The following is a 24902-nucleotide window of genomic DNA, read 5'->3' on the forward strand; positions in this document are numbered from 1 at the left end:
TTTGGGACGGAGAGGGTTGGCTGCACCTGCACGCCAACCCTCTCCGGAAGTGAACATGAAGAAGCGGTCACTGCCCCCCCTCCCCCTGCCTGAAGAAGAAGTGAACGTTAACTAGATCGCATGAGTCCGCTAGTTACCAGCGGTGAGCTATAGTTACCATGCTAGTCAACGCCCCGGAAAGGGAGAGGTAGTGGTGATACCGTTTAGTAAAAAGTAGCGCGTTTCTGGCGTTTCCGGCCCATACGTGTGGCACAGCTTTTCCTTGGGAGCTTTCAGAGGTACAGTACATGTATGCCAGGATATAGACTAAGGCGTAGACATAGTATATAGGTATATAGGAGGCTATAGCCTATGTCTGCCTATGCTGTCTAGGTTCTAGCGTCGACCTACTTTGTGATGCGCAGGACGTAAGCCTGCGTACTCATAATGATAATAGCATAAGGGGGCGATTAAACGCCTGTCTTACCGACTCGTCAGACTCGGAGTTGTCTCTGTCGGATGGGGAATTCGAAACTATATAAGTTGTCTTTATTGTGACGCACGAATATATTTCACGCACAGCTGCCAGTTTACACGAAGCATGGAGGAAGAATGCACAGATAACATGCCGGATGATAATTTTGCTCCCCGGGAGTATCAGGTACTTGTAATGCAACTACATGTTCTGGATAAGTTGGTGTAGCGATAATGTTCGTAACAGCACTACTGCACAGTGCTCCGCCAGTATACTTTAAGTACGTTATATCACGTTTAGCTAAGGCTTTACAGTACGTCACGATGTCTCTTTTTTATATTCCTTAGGTTGAGCTCTTTGAAGCAGCTCTGGAAGCAAATACAATTGTATGCCTCGGTACAGGAACTGGCAAAACATTCATCGCTGTCATGCTCATAAAGGAATTGGAACATCAAATTCGAGTGCCGTTCGAAGAAGGCGGGAAGAGAACGTTCTTCCTCGTGCCTTCAGGTAGGTAATATAGTTGTTCCGGCACCGGGGTTCAAATGTGGCATTCCAGTGCCCCTGGCCGTACAGCAGAAGGACGCCATCCAGCGCCACACGTCGCTAAGAATTGGGAGCTACATTGGGGCGATGGGTATCGACAACTGGGACAAGGACCACTGGCAGAAGGAATTCAGCGACAAGCATGTCCTAGTGATGACAGCGGATATTTTCAAGATCATCATCACCCACGGATTCTTGCCGTTTGCTCGCGTTAACCTAATCGTTGTGGATGAGTGCCACAAGGCTGTAAAGAAGCATACATACCGTGAAATTTTTCGCTGCCTCGACGTTGTAGACCCTGAAGATCATCCGAAGGTGTTGGGTCTGACGGCATCTGTTATAAGTGATCAGACTAAGGAACATAATGTGTTACCGAAGATTAAAGACTTGGAAAAGTCTCTGTACTGTAGGGTGATGACTGCAACGGACCAAGAAGTTATGTCGAAGTATGTGACCTTTGACAGCTCCCTCTGTTGGAGGCTTGTATCGTTGCATTGCTATGACATTGCTGCTGCTCTTGGTGCTGCAGGTATGGCACAAAACCCCAGGAAATTTTGGTACTGTACAAGCGCCACAACTTCACTCTGGACTTGGGAAGTGTAAGCATGGAGAAATACGCGCCAGGCGAGGATCAGTTGCAGAAACGAATGAACGAGCTCAGTAATATGTGGGCAGAGCTTGGTCCATGGTGTGGAAGGCTGGCCTGCAAACTCTTTATTGAAGAGGTAAAAACTTCTGCCAAATATGCTTTAATAAGCACTAATAACGCATTAATATGCATTACTATGTGGAGAGAGCTAGGTACATGGCGCAGAAGGCTGGCCTACAAACTGTTCATAAAGAAAACTTGCATGAAATATTACATTGATTCGTGCTTTGACCTCCTGCATATTGTCATTAATCATAATTTTTTTTTTGTACCACCATCGTTTCTGTGCATTCTAAGATTGACCTCTCAGATGTGAATAGTTACCGTTAGTGTCCTAATCACTTCTGCGCACAGTTTTGATAAAATGGGGTGGGGGTGGAGATATAACAGAAAAACCGAAAAAGGCCTGTGACATCCACCCAAAAGCATTGAGGTAAAACACCGAGAATAGCTAACTTTCTGGACCAGTGGATAAAAAACACCTAGGCAAGAGGAGCAGTTGCACTGTCACTCATAGCACTGGTTTTGTTTTGCTGCATCATGAATTCAAAGCTACACTGGTGCCTTTCGTTTGTTTGCCAGCACACTGTGTAACTGGCATCACTACTTATCCCTGAAAGTTGCCTGAAAGTTTTTTCGCCCGAATTTTAGAGCACATGTTTATTTACTCTATTTTTACTCCCCGAATTTAGAAGAAAAAAAATTTCCCGAAAACTTCAGGCTCTGCTTATGAGTGTTATAAATATATCTGCTTGCTCTAGGTGAAAGGAGAACTCGAGCGGTCTGAACCAGAGTCAAGGGCAGAAGTAGCGGAATACCTGTCGAGGTTGCGAACACTGTATTCTAAACTGGAGGGCTCGATAGAACCCCATATAGACGACGAGACAGAACTGCTTCGTTACGCCTCCCCAAAACTACTGAAGCTGCTGCAGATCCTGAGCTACTTTCGGCCTCGAAGGTAACGCTTACGATACATTCTTTAAAAGAACTTTTCCTTGCAGTTTCCTGAAGGGTGTTTCCTCATTTCACTTCCTTTATGCACCCTGAATGTTCAAAAAGGCGTTTATATTTATATTTCATATTTTATTCAAAATTCATGCCAAGCTAACGTTTGCACAACATTGTGTGGTCCCGTAGCCGAGGCTAATGGTGGGTCCACTAGAGAAATGCGCTTATACATTCGGCAGCAAAGACTAATGCTAAAACAAATGCTAGCTAATGCTAAGGCATAACAATGTAGGTTATCACGTGGCTCAAGTAAATACATCAATGAGGCACCACTTTACTATACTCTAATACTACAAACTACACTATACTACACTGCTAGTACTATTACACAACTACTACATTACTAATACTACACTATATTCTAACAAGGCATCACTAGAGATGTTATATGCTTACCATATACCCACAGAAACATTTCTAATATATTCATTCAATGCTCTCCAAACTGATAAGCGGTTTTTACCGTAATTGGCAAATCGTTCCAAATTCGGACCCCAAAATGTTGTATTGTGCGAGTACCATAGGCATATGCTCACGTCGGTGTTCCATTTTTCGAGGATTTTCACCACATTTTGTATGTTTTTGCAGCAGCACCTACTGACACAGTGTATTAAGACCATAACCAGCTAGATTATAACGACGGTGTCATAAATGTCGTCCCTCTGAGAAGCCCGTCCGCACTATCCGTTAGGGGTGTGCTACTCATCGGTCCGCGAGATCTACACCATGATTGGTCAATGGGAATTTGAATTTTGAACGCGCAGAAGCGGACGTACGACTACCGTTGCAGACGACAGCAACAGCTCCTATGAAAACGTGTAGAATGATGATGATAATCAACTTCAGAAAGAAGCATCTCTCGTGGGACATTCACCGCTTGTACGAAGATACTGAGGTAAGCTGAAGTACAAAGTATTCCAGAAATTGAGGAAGCAATAACCGGGCCGATGAGTAGCGCCACCGCTAGCTTCCGAATGCGGCGTTGGGAAGGGGTGCCGATGACATGGTCGTTATAATGTAGTAGAAGCGCAACTCGCACGAAAAAAGTATGATCATACAGATTTGTTGGACAAGTGTCTGTATTAATTGTGACTATTGAGTTTGGGCAGCGATGAGGCCATGCGCTCAACAAAAAAATATATGTGACATTTTATCTCGTCGGTGCAGCAGTGGCGTTGGTGGAAGTTACCACAGAGTTTGGTGACGGCCAGAAGCAGCCTGCTGCTGTCGCCTCTCTCATTTTATGCAATGCCTGAATTGCTAGTCCTTCTGCACTTCTGAAAGTGACCAATTTGGCCATGTAGCCAAGGTGGAGGTGCAAGTCAAGTCCCGCAAGAGGAGCTGTGTGGCATCATATTCGTCGAGCAGCGGCGCACAGCGCAAGTATTGACCAAGTGGTTGAGCGAGGTGGCCGAAGGACTGCCTGAGTATGCCTTCCTGCGACCGCAGTTCATGGTCGGCCACGGGGGCAGCCTCACAAAGGGCCTGCAGGAAGCAGGAATGACGTTCTCCAAGCAGTATAAGGTACGTGCTGCCTGGGGGTGCACAATATTATGCATGACTGCCTGAGGTATGAAGTATGAAATTTATTCTGCTTCGTAAAAAATACTGCTGCACTGCACAACAAACCCCGGAACTTTTGTCAGCGATGTATGGAACACAAACTGCGTTGGAAATTTTTAGCTTCCAGATTTATTGCAGCAACTTACAAACACACACACAAAAAAAGAAACCCATTCACATTCTCATTACCATATTCCACTATTTTCTAGTCATAGTCTGGAAATTGTTGGGGTGTTGCAGTTAGCTCTGGAAGGCACGCTTACTAACGGTGTTGCAACAAAGTGATGTCTATGCTTCATAATCAGTCCTATGTTTTTTTGGGTAAAACCTGTATGTGCCCCCCCCCCCCCCCACTCAATTTGCATCATCATCATCGCTTGGGGGGTAAAACCTGAAAATGATCATGGCAAAGTGCCAGTTCAGCAACCAATATGGGCACTGGACAACGCTAAGCATTGGACACTCGGCACAGCTGTTCTGCATAACACGATCCTCAAAAATGTGAGAAGCACTTTCATTATTATTTTCCACCCGATGTCACTTTTACGGCTCCTAAAGTAGAACCCGATTTTTAGCCACCCCCCTTGTCCGACTTCATAAAACCTGAAAACAAGGGGCCCCACAGTTGTTAAAAGCAGCAAAGTAACCATCACAACGATGGCTGCTACGATAGTGCAGAAACCTTAGCAGGCGAATGGCTGCATAGTTCCCCCTGGAGTCTGTCCAGGATGCACACCAACCCTCACACCACTCCTTCCACCACTCCTTCCGCAATCGCTCCTTCCTGCTGTCTTCCTCCGCGCTCGTAGCTGCAGTTGCTTCACAGCGCTAACATGGAGTTTTAAAAAATTGTTTTTATGAGGTCCACGCTTTTTCTCTTCCATGCCACATTATAAAGTAGGGTCTCCGATGCTTTATTTTTGTATGCGGTTAAGAAGGGTCCAGTGGCCTCATATTTAGTTTGCTGCGGCTCTTCAAGCTTTTCGTTACTCTTCCGAGCTGCTACAGAATTTGCGAGGGCCTTCCGTCCTAACGACCCGTCTTTTTGCATCCCAGGTTCTGAAAGGGTTCAGGAGCCACAAGTACAACCTCCTTGTGGCGACCGCCGTGGTGGAAGAAGGCATGGATGTACCAAGATGCAACCTTGTCGTGCGCTTCGATCGTTGCAACAATTTCCGCAGTTACATCCAGTCTAAGGGCAGAGCACGAGCTCGGCGTTCTTTCTTTGTCCTCATGGTCTGTGAGGAGGTGCAGGAAGACGCAATGATCCAGCTCGCAACCAATGTCTCAATTGAGAAGGTGGGCTTTTTTTTTTTTTTTTTTTGTGACAATCTTGAAATGTAGTGGCATCACATGTGATGGATGTCCCAAAAGAAACGGAAAAGAAAACTGACACAAGTATGGCCAACACTTCTACGCATGTGACCCGTGCTTTGACGGATGTACCATACACGTCACATTCCACATGATAAAAGCTCGGAAGGAAAAAGAAAAAAGCTTTTGTTTTGCAAAACCGCAAACAGTGGTGCGAGATATTGCTCAAACTGCATTTCTTCCTAGTAAGACTTCAACAAAAAAAAGAAAATAACAGAGAAGGGACCATAATTAGACCCTGACGTTTTCGGGTTTTATATTTTTCCAAATTCGGGGGTAGAAATCGGGTCAATAAATTGATGGCGAAAATTCACGCAAATTCGGGCAGAAAAAATTACCATCAGACTGAGTTCGGGGAGAAATTGGGCATTATTGTAGAATAAACGTTCACCGTACGGTTTATTCAGAGTGCCAGAAGTAAGGGGCAGTCGCATATTTTGTGAGAAACTAGTACGTCGATGCCTTGAGGTGCCTAGCCTAGGTGCAGTTTTGCAGGTAGAAATCGGGTTTAACCCTAGATAGGTGAACCTCAATTCGGGGTGCAAATTCGGGGAAAAATCGGGTTTAACCCTAAAACATCAGGGTCTAACCATAGTTCCTTGTTCACTTTTGAGCACCAAAATTCATAGAAACTAGAGCTGTGCGAATATTTGAAATTGTGAATATGAAATTAATATGTGATGCTATTCAAATGCTATTTGCAACCTATTTTCGGCATTCGAAACTTCAGAATTTTTTTTCGAATAGTAGTGAAGCGAGGTATCTCTACCGCCATTCTGCAAGTGGGCTTCGCCTCATTGTATCCAAGGGTTAGGTGAAGCCCACTTCACGTCACCGCCATTGTTCTACGGCTTCATTCTGCAAGTCAGCTTCATCTCATTACATTCGAGTATTAGGTGAACCCTGCATTACACTGTTTCCAATGTTCTGTCACTAAAGTCTACAACTTCCATGAGCGCATGGCGTCGCTCATGATCTCAGTTGTCTCGTGACGTAAACTAGAGCCCTGCGCGGATGAGGTTTTTGGCATCCGCATCCGACCCGCATCCGCGCACACGTTATCCGCATCCGATCCGCATCCGCACCATACACAACAGTTTACATCCGCATCCGATCCGCTGAGCAAAACGCACCATCACCATCCGATCCGCAAAAATCCGCACGTTTCGAAAGACGCGTAAAGACCGCCGGAAGCATGTTGGTATAATTTCGGATGCTTCCATGCTGTCACGGAAGGACTCTGTCATGACGACAAGCAAAGGTAAACCTTTCAACAAACGCGATATGGAGAGACTTCTGGAACGCGTGGAACGCTACCTCGTCGGCGCTCGCGCGGTTCGAGACGCCTGAATGCCTCCTCTCCCGTCTTGGCGCCGTGCATGGTCAAAGGTGAACCAGAGCATGCGCTCGCTGTCGGCTGTCGGCGCGCAATACAAATAAATTGCGGGTGGAAAAATGACAGCACGCGGTATATCCGCATCCGATCCGATCTGCTGCCTTCGTATCCGCGTCCGATCCGCATCTGACCTCGAGCCATCCGCATCCGATCCGCACACCGCAGAAAGTGCTAAATTTTCATCCGAATCCGCAAGTATATTGCGGATATCCGCGGATATCCGCTTCCATCCGCGGATGGTGCAGGGCTCTAACGTAAACATCTAATTATAAAAATATTCTATGAGCGCATGCTCAACACTGTACTCTGGGCAATGAATGTTCCAGTAAATATACTCTGAACTTTCAGAGTTATGTTCAGTAGCAGATGGACACATGTGCACTTTCTAGAAAAAAAAGTACAGGAAATTCACAATGTGACCATAGAAATGAGGAGATGCACATAAAGCAGGCTGCATGGAACATATTGACTAGCTCTCTGTGCAGTTCATTCCACTCATGCAGTCTACCATATACAACACAGAGGGACCCTTCTCTCACGAGATGTTATGCTGGGTGAAAAAGCTCACAAGTTTGGAGCAGAACATCATCTAATGAGCACAACACAAAATATTTCACCATGAGGTATTCGAAATTATTCGCAATGGACCTTTTCTGATTATTCCAAATTTCTGATTTTTCCAAATTTCAAATTTCTGATTATATGACTCCAAATGACCTCTTTCCTTCAGAACCTCATGGAGAAGTGCCATGGTCGAAGAGTTCCAAACAGCGTAGAAGTAGATGCAAGTTTCCTGAAGGATGAGTTGCTGCCTGCATACATGCCTGTGGCAAAGGACGGCGCCGCGAGGGTCACCGTAGCAACCGCCATTGGGCTGGTCAATAGGTTAGTAGATCTGGTTGTTGCAACTGCATGTACCCATAGAGTTTATGCAGTTTTCTTTTCTTTCTTTTGTGTTAAAATCAAATTCGAGTCTCTGCCGCAGAGTGTTAACTTCTATTGTACAGTGAAACCCGTGTATAATGATACAGTAAACCCCCGATAACTCGAAGTCGTAAAAACCGGAAAAAATTTCAAGATAAGCGGGGTTTCGAGTTAAGCGAACAGCGAAAATTACGTTGCCACGATGTTACTACAATGCGCTATGTTATGAAACGTAAAAAAAAAAGCGTTCCTACAGTAATAGGGCTCGTAAACAATTCCGAAGCCATTTATTTTTTAACATCATCTGACACTGAATAACTCCGTAATAGCAATCTGCTTGGCATTTGCGTCTGTGAACAAGAAAGCACCTTCAAGCAGTTCAATGCAACGCATGAGAGGCTCCTCCCGGCACGCCACTACCGCGGGCACTCTCGACGATTTCTGTATCACTCAGTTCACCGCTACTGGAACATCGCCGTCGTAAAGCGCATAGTCCTCGATGTTCAAGTCCTAAGTCACTCTCCCCAAAACATGCGTGGCGCATCACGTCGTTGCACAATTCATCACAGCCACTGAACTAGTCTGCTGGCTCCGGTACGGCGATGGAAGACCAGAAACCCGCATGAATGAAAGAGTTCATGCTATTGGCTTGATGAACTTTCTACCAGGCCTTTGATAAGTGCCACCTTCCGCTCCAAAGTCAGGGACTATCACGCGTGTTGTTCAGCCATCATGGCGGCGCGAAGAACAAAACGAAGAGAAGCTCTGACGAATGCAGAGGAGGAGGGGGAGTGACGTTGGGTGGAAAGGGTAGTGCTGTCTGCCTGCCACAGCTAGCGGCGCGTGAGACGTGAGTCACTAGGACTGAAACGCTTTGACCTTTACCTAGCCTCGAGGACCGAAGAATGCACGTTATCAGCCGTAGGTACGCTGACCTACCGGTGACGGGATTTCGAGATATCCGTACTCGGGCAAAAAAGGCTTCGAGTTAAAAGGGCCCAAATATATAGGAAGCATTGGGACATGGATCGGGGCGCGAAAAATATTCGAGATAACCGATATTTCGAGATAAGCGAGTTCGAGTTAACGAGGGTTTACTGTATTGACGGTAATCGCGAATTCCATCGTTTTACGGGGTACATCGTTAAACAAGGGCTGATGTAAATAGCGCGTCCCCGAAAAGTCGCACGCCACACCGTGTGTAGCAAAAGGAAAAGAAACAGATGCTAAAAACAACGCGAAGCTGTGTGACATCTCACTGGGTTGGGAAAAGAGCGACCAGAACTCGTGGAGGGAACCAGGGAACATATCAGGACAACTTCTGGCAACACTACACGTCACCATTCCGCAAGTCAGCTTCACCTAACGCCTGCGTGCTGTAGGAGAAGCTTGCTTTAGAACACTGTCGCGCGACTCGCGGGTGGAAAGCACGTGGTAGGCCTTTTGAATCATCTCGCGAATTTGAGCAGCATTGGCCAAGTACGGAGACACAAAAGCGTTACCACCTACCTCTTTCACTGACAGTATTGGAAAATGAACAGTCGCTGTATTTTCTTGCCTCAATTTTTATTTTGGTCAATTCTTTTGATGTGAATTTCAGATGATACAAATTTTTTCTGCTACCCCGTGAGATTCGTATCTTCGAGATTCTACTGTATCTTATGTAGGTTTGGCGCACGGGACAACGCCCAACTTCGTTATACGAGTACTCAGAACCGCGGTCTCCATTGATATACGTGGGTCGTTTCCCCATAGAACCAATGTATATTTTGACAGTAAAATCATGAACCATCTTTTTACGAGGGATATCGTTATCTGCGGGTTTTACTGTATTAACACATTTTTTTGTTAACACATTTTTTGTTAAACATTAACACAATTTCAGCACAGCTGAGTGCAGCATTTAGTGCATAATAACTTGCAACTAATAAGACTGCATAACGTGCAGGTACTGCGGGAAGCTGCCTTCAGACATGTTTACAACATTGAGGCCCAGCTTCACGATAACCGGATCTAGTGGTCGTTTTGTGTGCACCGTCTACCTCCCCATGACTAGTCCGTTGAAGGAGCCCATCAGGGTGAGAGCACACTCATTGGCCACTGGATGGATATGGATATGAAAGCCACTATCCATTACCTGCAAAGAGTGTACAGACTACCATGCTTTTACACTGTCCGCTTGATTGGATAACAGGGGGACATAATGGAAACGAAGAAGGCCGCTAAGATGGCAGCTGCTCTTAAAGCGTGCAAAAGGCTTCATGAGATAGGTAAAGCGCAGTACTATATGCTGTCTATTTTGTTCGGCTGGACTGTTTTGTGATCCTTTTAAAACTGTCAGGTGAGCTCGATGACAACATGCTTCCTGTCAAGCGCGTTGTGGACATCGGCAGTACCGAAGATGAAGAGGAAGGTACTGCACCAGCTGGCACTCCTAAGGCTGGTACCAAGAAGAGGAGGCGCTACTACCGGAAAAGGGTAACCCACTGGTGCAATCGGGTTGCGTGTCACGTGGGAGGGGGTCACGTGTGCTCTCGGCTGATTGTGTGCCGTAACGTTCCTGACGTATTGCAGCGTAACTTGCAGACGCATCAATTGCAGAAAACCATTTGCTATTTTGTTGTTTGTTTTTAGCCCTCCGATCCATTACTTCTGCTTCTGTTTACTTTCATTGAATTGCTGGATTTTCCAGTAGTGGTTGATAATAATGATAATTGATAAAATGGTGTAGATGCAAAGGTGGTGGACGAAATCCATGAAAGTATGGTGACCATGAATATGGCGTGCTTCTCAACCAAAAGGTACATCATCGTCATTTATTTGCAACCGAGCGAAGCGTGGGCAATGCAGTGTGCCGTGTGTCCGTCCCTTCTGTGTTGCCCATGCTCAGTCATCATTCTTCATGGGCCCCCCCATAATTGTTTGGTTTTGGTTGCGGCGGGTTCCGCAACAGATAAAATGGGCTCCTGCCAAAGAACGGTTAGCACAGGTGAGTTGCAATACGCGCGAGACCTCGCTACCGTCGGGTGTATTCTCCTGGCAAGGCTTGTCATGCGACTTGCTTGTCAGCCCATCCGTAACCACTCTCTCAGTGTATGTAGAAGGGACAATGTGTGTGCTAGCTCGTAAAGCATGATGATGGAGGATGATGGAGGATGGGTTCTGTGGTCTCACTGTATTCCTCCATCGTCATGCTCTCCCACTGTTTTCGTACGTACACGGTGACAGTAACTGCACATGGAAAATGTTTTGCATGATTGCTCCTGATGGTGGCTTTGATGAGCTTAACAGTGTTTCCAGCCTTGATAAATTCCATTACTTCTTTGAAGCAGGTTTTCATGTTTTTTTTTTTTTTTTTTTTCTTCTTATTTTGCAGGTTTGTCAACTGTTTCAAAATGCACGATTGGATTCTGCCGGGTCATACCACTTGCACGTACTGAAAACTCAGCTGGTGCATCTGGCTTCCGAGGCCCAGAACTGGAGGAAGGAGAAACTCCTTGACCCCGAAGATACTTCCTTGTGGTTTGGAATTTTGCTAAAGGAAAAAATGCCCACGGTGCGGCACATTTTAATAGTGTGACGCAGTAACGCGTGATATTGCATCATGATACGACGGTGTGTGTGTGATATATTTACCAGTAACGTATAACACACTAGTTACCACCTTTGGTAAAAGTAACCGTAAAATGTAGCTGTAATTAAGTTCCTTTCTCACTGTGAAGACGATGCGAGCCCTCTTTGCAGCACTCCTCTTGATTGACATTTTACTGTGGGAAGGGAAGAAATAATGTGGAAGCTTACTAATGATAATTTTAAAAAATGTAAAAAGTATGATACAATTCTGGTTGAAGCCCCAAAGTTGCATTTACTCAAATGTCTCCTCTTAAAATGTAACTATAAATAGGGCCTGACTTTTTAGGGTTAAACCCGTATCCGCCCGATATTTACCCCCCGAACGAAATCTGTAAAAGTCTGGTTTAACCCGAATCTACCCGAAAACATCCGGGTCGCGTGGCACACTCGTAAGCGTGCATTAAAATAAAGTTTGATAACATTGCTAAACATGTGTTCCATGTTAAGACAAATTTTTATTAAACAAAAAAAAATCACCCGAATTCCTGACGACAGAATATGCCGTAACGGGATTTAACCCGAATACACCCGAATTTTCAAACGAAAAATATCACCCGATATTTACCCCCCGAATTTTGCCAAAAATAAAACCTGAAAAAGTCAGGCCCTAACTATAAAGTGGATATGTTACTTTAACGCGGTAACTGTAGCTATAACAAGAACTCTGTTACTATTTTCCCAGGCTGGCTGTTAACTGTATCTTGAAACTGGTTCCTTTCCAGCTTCCGGGCTTCCCAATATTCACACGATCGGGAGAAGAGCTGGTGACCGTGGTTTATGCCGGCACCATGGATCTCACGGCAGAACAGTGTGCACTGGCAGAGACATTTCATCTTGCTTTGTTCGATGAAGTGCTCAGGATGGAAAAGAGGAAGTTGCTCCACTTTGATGTTGGCAACTCTCCCAATCGCGTCACGGTCGTGCCTGTTACTTTAGGTATGTATCTTTCATTACATGTCTGTTTTTAGTACATTTGAAGATTGCACATGAGGTACTATGTAGAGCAGAAGTATCATACAATTCATACAAGTTTTGTTGAAGTATGACACCATACGGCCTGCAATGCATCCGGCAACTTTGCGCCTCAAAGACAGAGCTAAAAAAAAATTGCACTGTTGAAGCTTTGTGGTGGCTCCAAATTGGCCACCTTTTTCTTGTGCTGCCTTCTTGCAGATGATTCGTGTGCAATGATTGACTGGTCCTTCGTCAAGATGACCCTCAACTCAACAAAGAGAGAAACTAGTGAGAAATTTTTTCTTTTACAAGCACTGGAAACCCTATGAATAGGGCTGGCCCGGGAGTTCATGCAAAATGCACATTTTTTTTAAAACTTGCTCTAATGGATGTAATATGACGGTTGCATGATTATGTTATATTTCAGCACCGTGTGCTCGCATATCTTGTCATATGCATGTCATATGTCCGTACTCTTTGCACCCCTGCACTTTGGCATTCGTTTCAAGTTTCAGATTGCTCTGTCATTCCACTGAACGCTGGAGACTCTGCATGATCGGCAGAGTGGAAAGCAAAAACTGTTAGCTGGCGACGTACTCGACGGAGGATTGTGGGGCTTTCGGCAATTACCTTCTGGAAACCTTGGCCCCCATTAAGGAAGGCTTTGGACAATTTTTACTTGCAGGAAATTTTTTTTTTTTTTTTCAATTAAACTTTGAAAATTGCCAAGCAAACCTGACTTTTTTTCTAAACGGAAATATTAAGTCCTCCACGGATAACCACAGCCCCAACAAAAACTATGCACAGTATCGTAACAGAAATAGTAAAATTGGTAAAATTTCTGCTTTAGCCCCGCCTGCTCATTCGTCGCAAAGAAGAGCGAATGAGAGATGCGGAAGAGAGGAGGAAGTGTTCCCGCCTCTTGTTTTACCTTTCTTTTTACCCTCTTTGACCTTGATGCTGGTGACAACCGTCTTATCACAAAGAAGGCAAAAGGCAGGGACACTTCCTCCTCTAGACCCACATTTGGTGTGCGCTTCTTTGCAAAAATCAAGCAGGCGGGGCTAAAGCGTAATTTTTACTAATTTTTTTTTGGCTATTTCTGTTGCAATATTGGGCATGGTTTTTTGTCTGCGGTTATCTGTGGAGGACTTCATATTTCTGTAAAAAAAAGTGAGGTTCGCTAGGCAATTTTCGAAGTTCAATTGACAAAAATGAATTTCCGTCAATTGAAAATTGTCAGAAGCCTTCCTAAATGGCGGCAAAAGTCCCCAGAAGGTAATTGCCAAAAGTCCCACAATCCTCCGGCGAATACGTCGAAAGTTAGAATTTTTTATCACTTTAGGTGAAACACCCTGTATATTCTGAATGTGTTCTTCTGAATGTGTTCTTCTGAATGTGTTCTTCTGAATGTGTTCTTCTGATAGTGTTCTTCAGATAGTGTTCTTCTGAATGTGTTCTTCTGAATGTGTTCTTCTGAATGTGTTCTTCTGAATGTGTTCTTCTGAATGTGTTCTTCTGAATGTGTTCTTCTGAAGATTGGAGGATGGGCCAATAGGTATGGGTCATGTGCACGTGTTTCTGTTTGCATGTAGCTTTTCACGGCAATTTTATTGTCATATTACTCATTTTGTCTCTGGATAAATACTGCGTATTGAAATATTATTGAGATTCCTTTAACGAAGCAAGATGGCAAACAAAACATGCGCCTGTAGTCTCTTCAAATAGTGCAGAAGGGTGCATTAGTAGGGCCTTGTGTTTTTGGGTTACTGAATATGTAGCGTGTATAGAATCGGCATTTAGACAGCAGAATGCAGTGCAGAATGCTAAGCACTGCACACCCAGCATGGCCGTTTTGTATCTCATGTTCATCTCTAATGCAAGAAGTGCTCTTCTTTTATTTTTTACCCAAAAATCTGCTTTTCCACCCGATATCGCCCTGTTTTACCTGATTTTACGGCTCCTGAAATAAAACCTCAAACCACAAGGCCCTAGTAGTGATGCAAAAATATCGAAAATTTCTATATAGATACCTATCAACATTGTAAAAAAATAAAATAATCTATAAAATCAATTTAAATATCGGTATTTATATTGATAAATGACATATATATATACAAATATTTTATCAATATATCGGTATCTTGAAAAGAAATATCGATATATATATATATATATATATCGATATTGGAAAAGCTGTCAAGCCATTACTTGAACGAATGAAAACAAATTGGCCTTGTTTTATCACCTTCCGTGCGTATTACTGCTGAGGCATGTGATGAAGACTCTATCAGGTAAAATATCTGGATTCCTTAGAGACGTCCTATGAGTAAACAATTGGTTTGTGGACTTTGTTCCTAAAGCATTTCCCTCGACACAATAGACAGTAATTCCAAAGTGACTGAAAGTACTCGACTCGAACTGACGTGAACTGACAAATTCTGCAACATTAGCACTGATATGCCCCAAACGTGCATCACATCTTTACATGAAATATCGACATCCCGTTGTTTAACCGTCTCCACATCTCCAACCCAGGGGCAGATCCAGATCATCGGTTTGGGGGGGGGGGGTTCTTTGTCGGAGTCGTCGTGGGGAAGGGAAGAGAAAATCCCAGATATAAACTTTTTTTAGGGGGGCGATCCCCCCAAATTGCGTTGTTGGGGAAGGGGGGGCAGGGGGGGGGGTGATTGTTTCATATTGGCCAGCTTTTCAGTTCATGCCCATCTCTTGCAGATGGTTCGTGTGCAATGATTGACTGGTCCTTCGCCAACATGACTCTGAACCCTGCAAAGAAAGAGAAGAATGAGAAATTTGTCTTTCGCAAGCACGAGTACGAGAATGCCGTTGTCGTCCCACATTACAAGTTTCCCAACTACCCATACAACAGTTTCTATGTGAAGACTATCCGCGAAGACCTTACTCCCGACAGCGAATGGAAAGAGGGAAAGGGAACCTTCCGAGAATATGTGGAGCACATTCACAGCCTGGAAATTACGGACCCCTCGCAGCCGCTCCTCGAGGTGGGTTTTACGGAAAAACGGCTGAACATGCTGACCCCACGTTATGCTAACCGCAAGGGTGATACGTTCACCAAGAAGACTGGGAATGACCGGTTGGAACTCAGGTTGCCAGAGTTCTGCGACATCCATCCTCTGCAAGCGCCCATCTGGAAGAAGGTGGTCTGTCTCCCAAGTATACTGTACCGCCTCGGACAACTGCTCCTCGTTGAGGAGATGAGGGTGGGTGTCACGGAGAGCACCGGCGTCGGTATGGTACACGGGGTGGAGTCTTGGCCCCTCCTCGACTACCAGTGCGTCGTCCCCGGGAGTCTCGCTATCACGGAAAACCTGCCGAAGACCGAAGAAGTTGCTTTCGGAACTCTCCTCCGCGACCACGGAAATACCGACGTCGTGCAAATGCCGAGGATATCGAAGTCTTTCGAGTACCAGCCGAAGTTGGAGGGCAATCCCGGGCCAGGGCCAGGGCTGTTGCTCGAGGCAATGACGTGGGCCAAGGCAGGGGATGGATTTGATTTGGAGAGGCTGGAGGTTCTTGGAGACTCTTTCTTGAAGTTTGTGGTCACAATCGACCTCTTCTGCTCCCAGACATCTGCCCAGGAAGGGCTGCTGACCGAGGCAAGGGCGCGAATAATCAGCAATCGCAACCTCCACCGGCTGGCATGCCGGCTTAACATCGGCGAACGTATTGCATCGAGCATGTTTGAGCCCCACCGCTCCTGGCTGCCTCCAGGCTACGTGATGCCAGAGGATGCCGAAGAAATCCTGCTGGATACTGCCTTCGTGTGCTGGATGCTGAGTGGCAACTCCCGAAAGTTGGAAACTGTGAGCGCCGACGAGCTGCGCCTTGCATACGCTGTGAGTACGTTGTGACGTTACACCATGAAATGTACGTGTTTACTAGATTGTGAAGGAAATGTACTGCAGAAGTTCAAGTCCGAATCGTCTGCACCCGAGTACGTGGCAGGACAAAACGACGTCAGCGGTCCAGTGCCGATCTGCTTGACTACGCAGCTGGCAGACAAAGGAGTCGCAGATTCAGTGGAGGCCATCATAGGGTCCTACTTACTTGTCTGTGGCCCGATCGGAGCGATTAAGGTGTGTTTGTATGTTCTGCCATGGGTGCAGTCTGTTATATACTCAATGTTGTTTTATTGTTGATGCATTGTGCAATGAATCCTGTGCACCTTACTGGTCCCAAGGGTCCAGGTTCAGGCGTAGCCAAGTATGCCAGCAAGGTTCGCAGTATGTTTTGTATGGTTATTGCAATGAACTGGAACTTCTGGAAACCATACATCTGCTTTCCGTAATGATTAGAGCCTGAAGTTTTCGGGAAATGTTTTTTTCTAAATTCAGGAGGTAAAAATCGGGTAAATAAACGTGTGCTCGAAATACATGTAAATTCGGGTGCAAAACTTACAGTATGCTAAACTCTGGGAGAAATCTGGCTCAATTACTCTAACTAACTGTCCTAGTTTGGTATAAACGGTGATGTAACTGCATTTGATTCCAAACAAGTTGGTGTGCGTTCCTACAGATGTTTCAAACGAGGGCAATTTGCTGGGTAAAAATCTGGTTTCACCCTAAAGAACTACTGTTGAATTGAGGTTGCCTCTTTAGGCAACCTTCAATTCAGGGTGCAAATTCGGGGAAGAAACGGGTTGAACTCTAATACAGGGTGGGTGCTATAAAAGGTCAGTCACATTTTTGAGCATGACGTGATACTTCCTTGACCGATATCTCGTTGACGGGAAGACTTCCGCAGCCTCGGAGTAAAGAATTTACGCCGGAGAAACTTACGAAAAAATTGTGTCTACCAAGCACTATGTGACAAAATCAGTATATGACCATGCAAACGTTCGTCTCAACCCATCAGTATAGCGCATAGGAAATGCACGAAGACGAAAGTTTGTGTGGTCGTATTTATTTTTTTACACCGTGCGTGGCAACCACAATTTTTTCATACATTTCTCTTTGACAAATTATTTACTGCGTGGTAGCTGAAGCCTGTCTTGTCTCTCGACTAGCTAAGCGTCACGCACAAAAATGTGACTGACCTTTTATTGCACCCACCCTGTACTTCAGGCTCTAATTAGGGTTGCCACCAGGCCGGTATTATACCGACACGGACGGTTATTTGCGCGCTCTGCCGGTTGCCGGTAGGAAGGTGATACCGGCAGCCTTTTGCCGGTATTTGTGGCTCAAGACCTTTCATAAGGGCTTTTACGGGGTTTTCCCTTCAACATTTCACTACAGCTTGAATAAATCTGGAGCACAGACCCAACTCCACAGTCACCAGTCGTTTTCTTATTACAGTAGAATCTCGATGATACGAATCTCACGGGGTCGCGGAAAAAATTCGTATCATCCGAAATTCGTATCAAACGAATTAAACCAAAATAAAAATTGAGGCAAGAAAATAGACAGTGACTGTTCATTTTCCATTACTGTCAATGAAAGAGGTCGGTTGTAACGCTTTTGTGTCTCCGTTTTCGGCCAATGCTGCCCAAATACGCGAGATGATTCAAAAGACGTAGCACGTGCTTTTCACCCGCGAGTCGCGCGACAGTGGTCTAAAGCAAGCTTCTCCTAAAGCAAGCAGGCGTTAGGTGAAGCCGACTTGCGGAATGGTGACGCGTAATGTTGCACAAGTTGTCCTGATATGTTCCCTCCGCGTGTTCTGGGGTTCTGGTCGCTGTTTTCCGCCAGAGCGATGTCACACAGCTTCGCGGTTTATTGTTGCGAGGGGGGTAAAAAGGTCAAAACAGAGATAAGGTTCCGGGCCGTTGAATCCCTTTGATCTTATCTCCACCACCAAAAGGAAGGTCATTGCTTGCAATGCGCTACATGATGTAAAGGAGTTCGTGGTGAGGATCGCCCTCCTTTTTCGAAAGACGCAGCAGCATGACTCGCGCGCTCTCGCGTCACGGGGGAATGACCTCTGTCGCATCCTCGGCTCATTCGTATCATCCGTAAAGGCAAGATAACGCGTTCGTATCATCCAAACTCTAATACATGGGAAGAATAGGCATTCCGGGCGGGACCGGAAAGAATTCGTATCATCCCGAAATTCGTATCATCAAGATTCTACTGTAATTGATTATTATTATTATTATTATTATTATCATTGTTATTCATCAAGTCTTGTGTTCGGTGGGGACAAGAGCAGTTGTGCAAGGCTGTTGGTGGTTATGTCGAGTAAGCTAGAACGTTCCTCACCCACTTTCCCTTTCCCACGCGAGCCTTTCCTCCTTCGCATCTATTCCACCTCCTCCCCCTCAGCCGGTATTTTTCACTCCGAAAGGTCGCAACCCTAGGCTCTAATAACGATGTAGGGAGCTTGGCAATCATCAGGGTCGTGTCTTGTGTGAGCAAGATTGAAACAATGCGATGTTTCGTGAAATCCCTCAGTGTTCCCTATCAAGTTAATGGACACTTTTTTTTTTCCCAACTCTCCAGGTGATGAGATGGTTGGGCTTAAAGCTTTCCCAGTGCAACCTAGACCACGCAGCTTCTGGAGCAGGCGAGCCTCGATCGTCTTTCTTGGGCTTCACGCCACCCACCACGGGTCTCGTATACTGTGGAACCGACTCTCACAAAGAGCTTGAGATACAGCTGCGGCGTCTCTCTCCTACCATCAAGGAAGTGGAATCCGCGCTGGGCTACACTTTCCGCGACAGGTCATTTTTGCTTCAAGCCGTAACGCACGCATCCTACTACAAGAACCGCCTCACAGACTGCTACCAACGTCTGGAGTTCCTGGGTGACGCCGTCATCGACTACCTGGTGACGCGGTACATCTACGAAGGCCCCCTGAAATTTAACCCGGGCCAGCTGACCGACCTACGCTCTTCGCTGGTCAACAACAGCTTCTTTGCGTCATTGATCGTGAAGTACAGACTGCATGGGTGCCTCAAGCACTGTAATCCGGGCCTCTTCAGCGCCATCACGAGGTTTGTGGAGTACCAGTCAATGACCGGTGACCTGAACGAAGACGAGGAGGAAGAGAATGGCATGGATCAATTTGGAGATGATGGGGTGCTGGACCTGAACAAGGAACAGAGAGAAACCATGGACCAAACGGACTTCCATAAGGTGACCGATACCCCCCCCTGTTACACGGGCAGCCTTTGACTGCCTTGAAAAACGTGTGTGGAGCCACCAAGCATGTAATGTATCAACCTCTAAAATGGGATTGAATCCAATGCTGCGTGACAGGTTGACACGACACACGCGTGATGGAGGTACGCACGTTTTTCGAGGCGGTTGTTTCAACGGTCATCGAAGGCTGCCCGTGTAATGGGGGGGTTTAACCATGCGGATAGTAATCTTACTTTATGTAAAAGGATACGTAAAAGTACTGTAACTTGTAAGAGTGCAAGGGGATGCCCCTGTTTCACTGACAGTGTCCTATACAACTTTGAATGCTGTGCCAGCATCAGTTCCGTGGATGCTTCAGGAGAGAAATCGTGGCTCAGTGAAGTGACCAGGGGTGTCTTTTCTTTTTCAAACCTTGAGGTTAAAATGGTTCGACAAACCTTCAACAAGTTTTCAACAGGTGCGAGCAGGTTTTGCGGTTCAGTGTCGTGTTGGAGCAAAGCATTGTAGGAGTCCAAGTACTGTTCTATTTATTCCTGCAGCAGCCAATGATAAAGCTATGGGTTTCACATCTTGTGAATCGTGTTTGTAAAAGTGAGAAATCTCGCAAGAACCTGCTTTGTAGTGAAACCTGGGGGTGAAAAAGCATTGCTTCGACAGAGTGAAGCTAGTGAGGCGTGAAAAGTAGCTGTTTTTATGCTATTTTACTCCTGCCACTGGTCTTCATATTTCTCAGTAGTTTTTTTTTGGGGGGGGATATGTTTATTAAGAAAAAAAGAAAGGAAAGGTAGTAGTTTTTGGGTGATGCATGCATGCAAGCATGTGGGACCTCCTGAACGAATGCTGTGAAAATATTTTCTTTCTTTTTTAATTTCGTTTAAACCTCTCTGAACTCGAAACTCACGGCTTCAGCTATTCTTCCTTTCTTTGTAGATCTGTTTCGCTATTCAGATTTCTTTCAACAGTATGCAAAAATATGTCCACCTCTTTTGTATTTACTATTCATAAACGAGGTTCCATGTTTACAGATCCATCTTGCAGAATCCCAATGTTTGCCGTCAACTTCCATGAATTCGGATTCAACATGATTGAGAATGCGGAAGGTGCCAACCAACACGCTCTACACATTCTCACATGAATTCGGAAGCACCTCTGCAAAGCAGATTTTCTCTGATTTAACTTTGCCAAAACTGAGTCACTCACGTGTGCATGCAAACACTGCCCATTAAAAATTTATTGCGTTCCCCATCATATATTTGCTACGTTGCCCTTCCGAGCAAAATTTTCTTAAATCTGTACTTTTTTTTTTTTTCCAGAAATTGTACTTCGAAGAAACAGAGTGCCAGGAGCCGGAAGAAGTGGAAGTTCCAAAGGCACTGGGGGACCTCTTTGAGAGCCTCATGGGAGCAGTGTTTCTCGACTGTGGCATGTCTCTGGACCGGGTGTGGCATGTCATCTATCGCATGTTTGGTCGGGAGATCGAGTGCTTCTCCAAGAACGTGCCTCTGCCACCAATACGGGAACTAATGGAGACGTTTCCAATGGCTCAGTTCAGGTGACTGTCATGCTTGCATTCCTATCTTACAGCAAACTTGGATATGCCGAGCAGTGGCCCAACAGAGGCCCAAAGGTGTGGCAGCTTGGGGCAAAGGCACAGCATATTGGAAACCAGAGTACCAGTAGCTATTCTTTATTTGTTATGCTTTTGTACCCAAAGACTGTTTCCTTGAAACATGTGAAGACTGGTTGCGGTGCAACGAGCTGTGGTAGGCACTGTTTTTTTTGCAGTAGGTGTGCTCAGAGTGAAACCTGGAAGGGCAAGAACTTTTGCTCTTCGCACTAGTACAGCCTGCTGAAGACACTTTTCACATAATTGTGGAAGGAGTAACGATTAATATTGGACATTTTGAAATACATTTTGGTATGCAAAGCTGTCTTGAAAGGTTTGCTGAATTTTGTTTTCTTTCCTTTCCTCTTTCATTAGTCCAGCGGAGCTCTTGCCAAGTGGCAAGGTCAAGGTGGAGCTCAACGTGAAGGGCAAATCTTTCTCTGCCATCGCCAAGAGCAAAAAGGTGGCCAAGAGCGCACTTGCCAAGAAGTGCCTGCGTGCTGTCAAGAAATCCAACAACCCATAGGAGGGCCACACTTTCTAAATATACCACCCCTCACGAATGCAAGGGTCTGGAACCTGTTGACGAGTTAGCATACTAAATGTGTTTAACGTGTTTTATTGTATTTTACAAGTTTATTGCGTGTTGACGTACCTACAATGTTATAGCTTTTATAAAATATATATTTTTACGAATATTTTTGAATTTTTAACTGAGTTTTGGTCCAGTCTGCTTCTGGTAAGGAATCCCCGCAATGGCTGGTCTTCTACCTCAGCGTAACAATTTCTTCCGCAGACGTCGGGTGTATGGCCACGCACTCGTCGAAGTCCGCTTTTGTCGCGCCCATCTTTATCGCGACCCCAAAGCCTTGCAGAATTTCGTCTACGCCGTCGCCGAATAAGTGCAGGCCAACAACTTTTTCCCTCGCTCCTTCACAGACCAACTTGATGAGGCACTTGGACTTTCGCTCTGTCATGCTGTAGTACATTGGTGTGAACGTACTGCGATACACTTTTACACTGTCTCGTCCGTACTTGTTCACGGCTTCTTCCTCTGACATTCCAATGGTGCCTATGGGGGGATGGCTAAAGATTACGGTCGGAATATTGGAATAATCTAGCTTCAGGTTGGGCTTGTTGTTGAAGAGCCGCTCAGCCAGGCGTCTGCCAGCAGCGATGGCCACGGGAGTCAGCAAATATTTTCCGCAGACGTCGCCGAGCGCGTAGACACCTTCGCAGGTTGTGTTCTGGAACTCGTCGACCTTGATGTTACTCGCAGAGTCCAGTTCCACATTTGTTTTGTCGAGGCCCAAGTTGGTGGTGGGCCTTCGACCAATCGCCCACACCAAGCAGTCTACCTCGACTAGAGTGACCCCAGAAGCCATTTTGACAGTCAGACCATTTGGAGTCTCTTCGACGCTGGAGACTGTAGTGTTCTGCACGAAAGTCATTCCATGGCTGCTTAAATGCTCCAGCAAGGCGGATCCTAGCATGGAATCAAATGCTCGCAGGATCTTGTCCGTGCGAGTAACAAGTGTAACGTCTGATCCCAAGGCATGGAAGATGCCGGCGAGCTCTAACGCTATGTAGCCGGATCCGACCATGACTACTTTCTTTGGTAGTGTATTTAACTCGAAGAAACCATCGCTCGTGATGCCATACGCTGCTCCGGGGGTTTCTGGTATGACAGGGTGACCACCAGTGGCAATGAGAATGTGGTCGGCGGTGTACTTTGCATCTCCGACGGCGACAATTTTAGGCCCGACAAAATGTGCTTCTCCGTCGATGAGTGTGACGTTGCTCTTCTTCAAGTTCGCTTCGTAGATTCCGTTAAGACGCTGCACGTATTTGTCCCGCTTCGCTTTGAACATGGCCCAATCGACAGGCGCCATAGCTTGTACGGCGAAGCCATAATCAGGATGATCTTTCAGGGCTTCTGCGTGAGATGCACAGTAGAAGGACAGCTTCTTCGGTACACAGCCCACGTTAACGCAAGTCCCTCCTAGGCGTCCCTTTTCAATTAGCGCAACTTTGGCTCCGTGTTCCGCAGCTCGCCGGGCGCTAGCAATGCCGCCTGATCCACCGCCGATCACCAGAAAGTTGAAGTGCTTGGCAGACATCGTAGACAGCAAGCGTAAATTTGCCTGAACGATGGAACCCACTATCATGAAGAATAAGAGCCGAAAATATGGCCAACAAAAGGACTGTGGTCGCTGTCTAGTCCGTGGTCTAGTCTAGTCTAATCACGAGCTCAAACAAAACGGACACTACTTGGATAGGGTTGGATTGTCTAGTGTCTACGAATGGTCGCGGTCGTGACGGCGATACGCCACCTAGCCCGCCATAACCTAACCTCGCAGAGAAAATTTTTACATAAACAAGTAAATCATCGAATTCAATCAACTATAATTGTGGTTAGCCTCGGCTCATTCTCGTTGTTCAAGTAACTCACCTTTGTCGGTGTCTGCGATGAGAGCACATTACCTTTTGCGTGTTGTTGCAATTTCGCCAAATTTATCATGTGAACAAGCCATTTCCTTGAGTTTGAAGGGACACAAAACACAAAATTTATCCACCAAACGCAGACAAGCGCGACCTTCAGGTGACGGAAGGACGCTACTCATCATCCAGCAAAACCTTGTCTATCACCATACCTTGTCCAAGTGACCGAAGAGGCCGCGAGAAAAATACACTTCATATGTCGCGCACGTGACTGTAGCAGACGATGTGGTCGACTGGGACCACATTTTTTTTTTATCCCCCCCTTTTCCCGAAATTTCTGCTCGGCTACCAATACCCCATTCGTGTCCCCCCCCCCCCACCTTTGGCGAATCTCGCGGCCAACCCCCCCCCCCCCCCCCCCGGCATCTACCTACAGGGGGGGCTGAGCCCGCCTGAAGGGCTCTGCTGAAGGGGCGTTGGAGGGGAGCCGGTCCTACCACAGACCACAGATTTAGATTTCAGGGGCGCCAAGGATGATCTTATGGCCCTTCGTATTGGCATATCTCGATTTCCTCTTATTTATGTCGCTGATGCTTTAGGAGCACAATGTTGTGATGGGAGCGCATGCGTGTAGTTTCTCTACACCTCATCCTGTGCAAAATTAAAGCATTCCACCTCTAACTGACGACGTGCCAGGGGCGGATCCAGACCCTCGGTTTGGGGGAGGCGGTTTCTTTGTCGTAGCGCGTAGTGGGGGAGGGGGAGAGGGAAATTCAACGTATAAACTGACGTTTGGGGGGGCGATCCCCTCCTACCCCCCCCCCCCCCCTTGGATCCGCCACTGCGACGTGCTGCCATGATATTGGCGACGAGGACAGGATTCTGCCATGTAGTTTACCCAGAATTTCGCCATGGGGGGAGTGACGTCACTACATGTATCTTTATGCCAGCTGGAACAGAACTAACAACGATTTTGGACACGCGTGCTGCAGTTTCGAATTTCACGCCGAGTCAGGCGAGGCATATTGGCGCTGAAAGTTGAAAATAATTGGTGGTTATTCAGATGTGGGCATTTCGACCATTGCGCTTCCTACGTGCCACGCTTCAGAACTATTGGCCATATTCAGCTGTTTTTTTTTTTTTTTTTTTTTTTTTTTTTCACATACTGTGGGGGTGGATAGCATTACGTCCGAAGTTCTGAAGGAGGCCTTTTGAGGAGATAAAAAGTTACC

The 24902-nt window shown here is 46.0% G+C and overlaps 2 protein-coding genes across 5 annotated transcripts; one reads left to right on the forward strand and one right to left on the reverse strand.

Moving 5' to 3' along the window:
* The first annotated feature begins 62 nt into the window (after positions 1-62).
* Positions 63-21941, forward strand: LOC135397012 (endoribonuclease Dicer-like). 4 transcript variants are annotated; one of them, XM_064628302.1, is made up of 19 exons: positions 63-142; positions 562-640; positions 802-964; positions 1014-1446; positions 1530-1725; positions 2411-2607; positions 3962-4181; positions 5277-5519; positions 7721-7875; positions 9863-9992; positions 10109-10184; positions 10256-10392; positions 11291-11470; positions 12270-12483; positions 15238-16379; positions 16449-16619; positions 18981-19616; positions 20936-21174; positions 21604-21941. In XM_064628302.1, the coding sequence occupies exons 2-19, from the start codon at positions 581-583 to the stop codon at positions 21752-21754; spliced, it is 4743 nt and encodes a 1580-aa protein (XP_064484372.1). In that variant the 5' UTR covers positions 63-142; positions 562-580; the 3' UTR covers positions 21755-21941. The 4 variants fall into 4 exon arrangements, with proteins under 4 accessions (XP_064484372.1, XP_064484370.1, XP_064484374.1 ...); XM_064628300.1 differs by lacking the exon at positions 63-142 and adding an exon at positions 184-278; XM_064628304.1 differs by lacking the exon at positions 63-142 and having other exon boundaries at positions 456-640.
* Positions 21832-23486, reverse strand: LOC135397013 (glutathione reductase, mitochondrial-like). The gene has a single exon (XM_064628305.1). The coding sequence runs from the start codon at positions 23394-23396 to the stop codon at positions 21996-21998; it is 1401 nt and encodes a 466-aa protein (XP_064484375.1). The 5' UTR covers positions 23397-23486; the 3' UTR covers positions 21832-21995.
* Positions 23487-24902: the final 1416 nt, after the last annotated feature.

This window comes from Ornithodoros turicata, chromosome 6 (genome assembly GCF_037126465.1).
Source record: "Ornithodoros turicata isolate Travis chromosome 6, ASM3712646v1, whole genome shotgun sequence".
Lineage (NCBI taxonomy): Eukaryota > Metazoa > Arthropoda > Arachnida > Ixodida > Argasidae > Ornithodoros > Ornithodoros turicata.

Excerpts from the sequence above, each read along its gene's own strand:
- LOC135397012 (XM_064628302.1), top strand. The coding sequence starts at position 581 with ATGGAGGAAGAATGCACAGATAACATGCCGGATGATAATTTTGCTCCC. Across the intron at positions 11,471-12,269 it reads TAAAGGAAAAAATGCCCACG|CTTCCGGGCTTCCCAATATT; the intron begins GTGCGGCACATT and ends GTTCCTTTCCAG. Across the intron at positions 19,617-20,935 it reads ACCAAACGGACTTCCATAAG|AAATTGTACTTCGAAGAAAC; the intron begins GTGACCGATACC and ends TTTTTTTTCCAG.
- LOC135397013 (XM_064628305.1), bottom strand. The coding sequence starts at position 23,396 with ATGATAGTGGGTTCCATCGTTCAGGCAAATTTACGCTTGCTGTCTACG.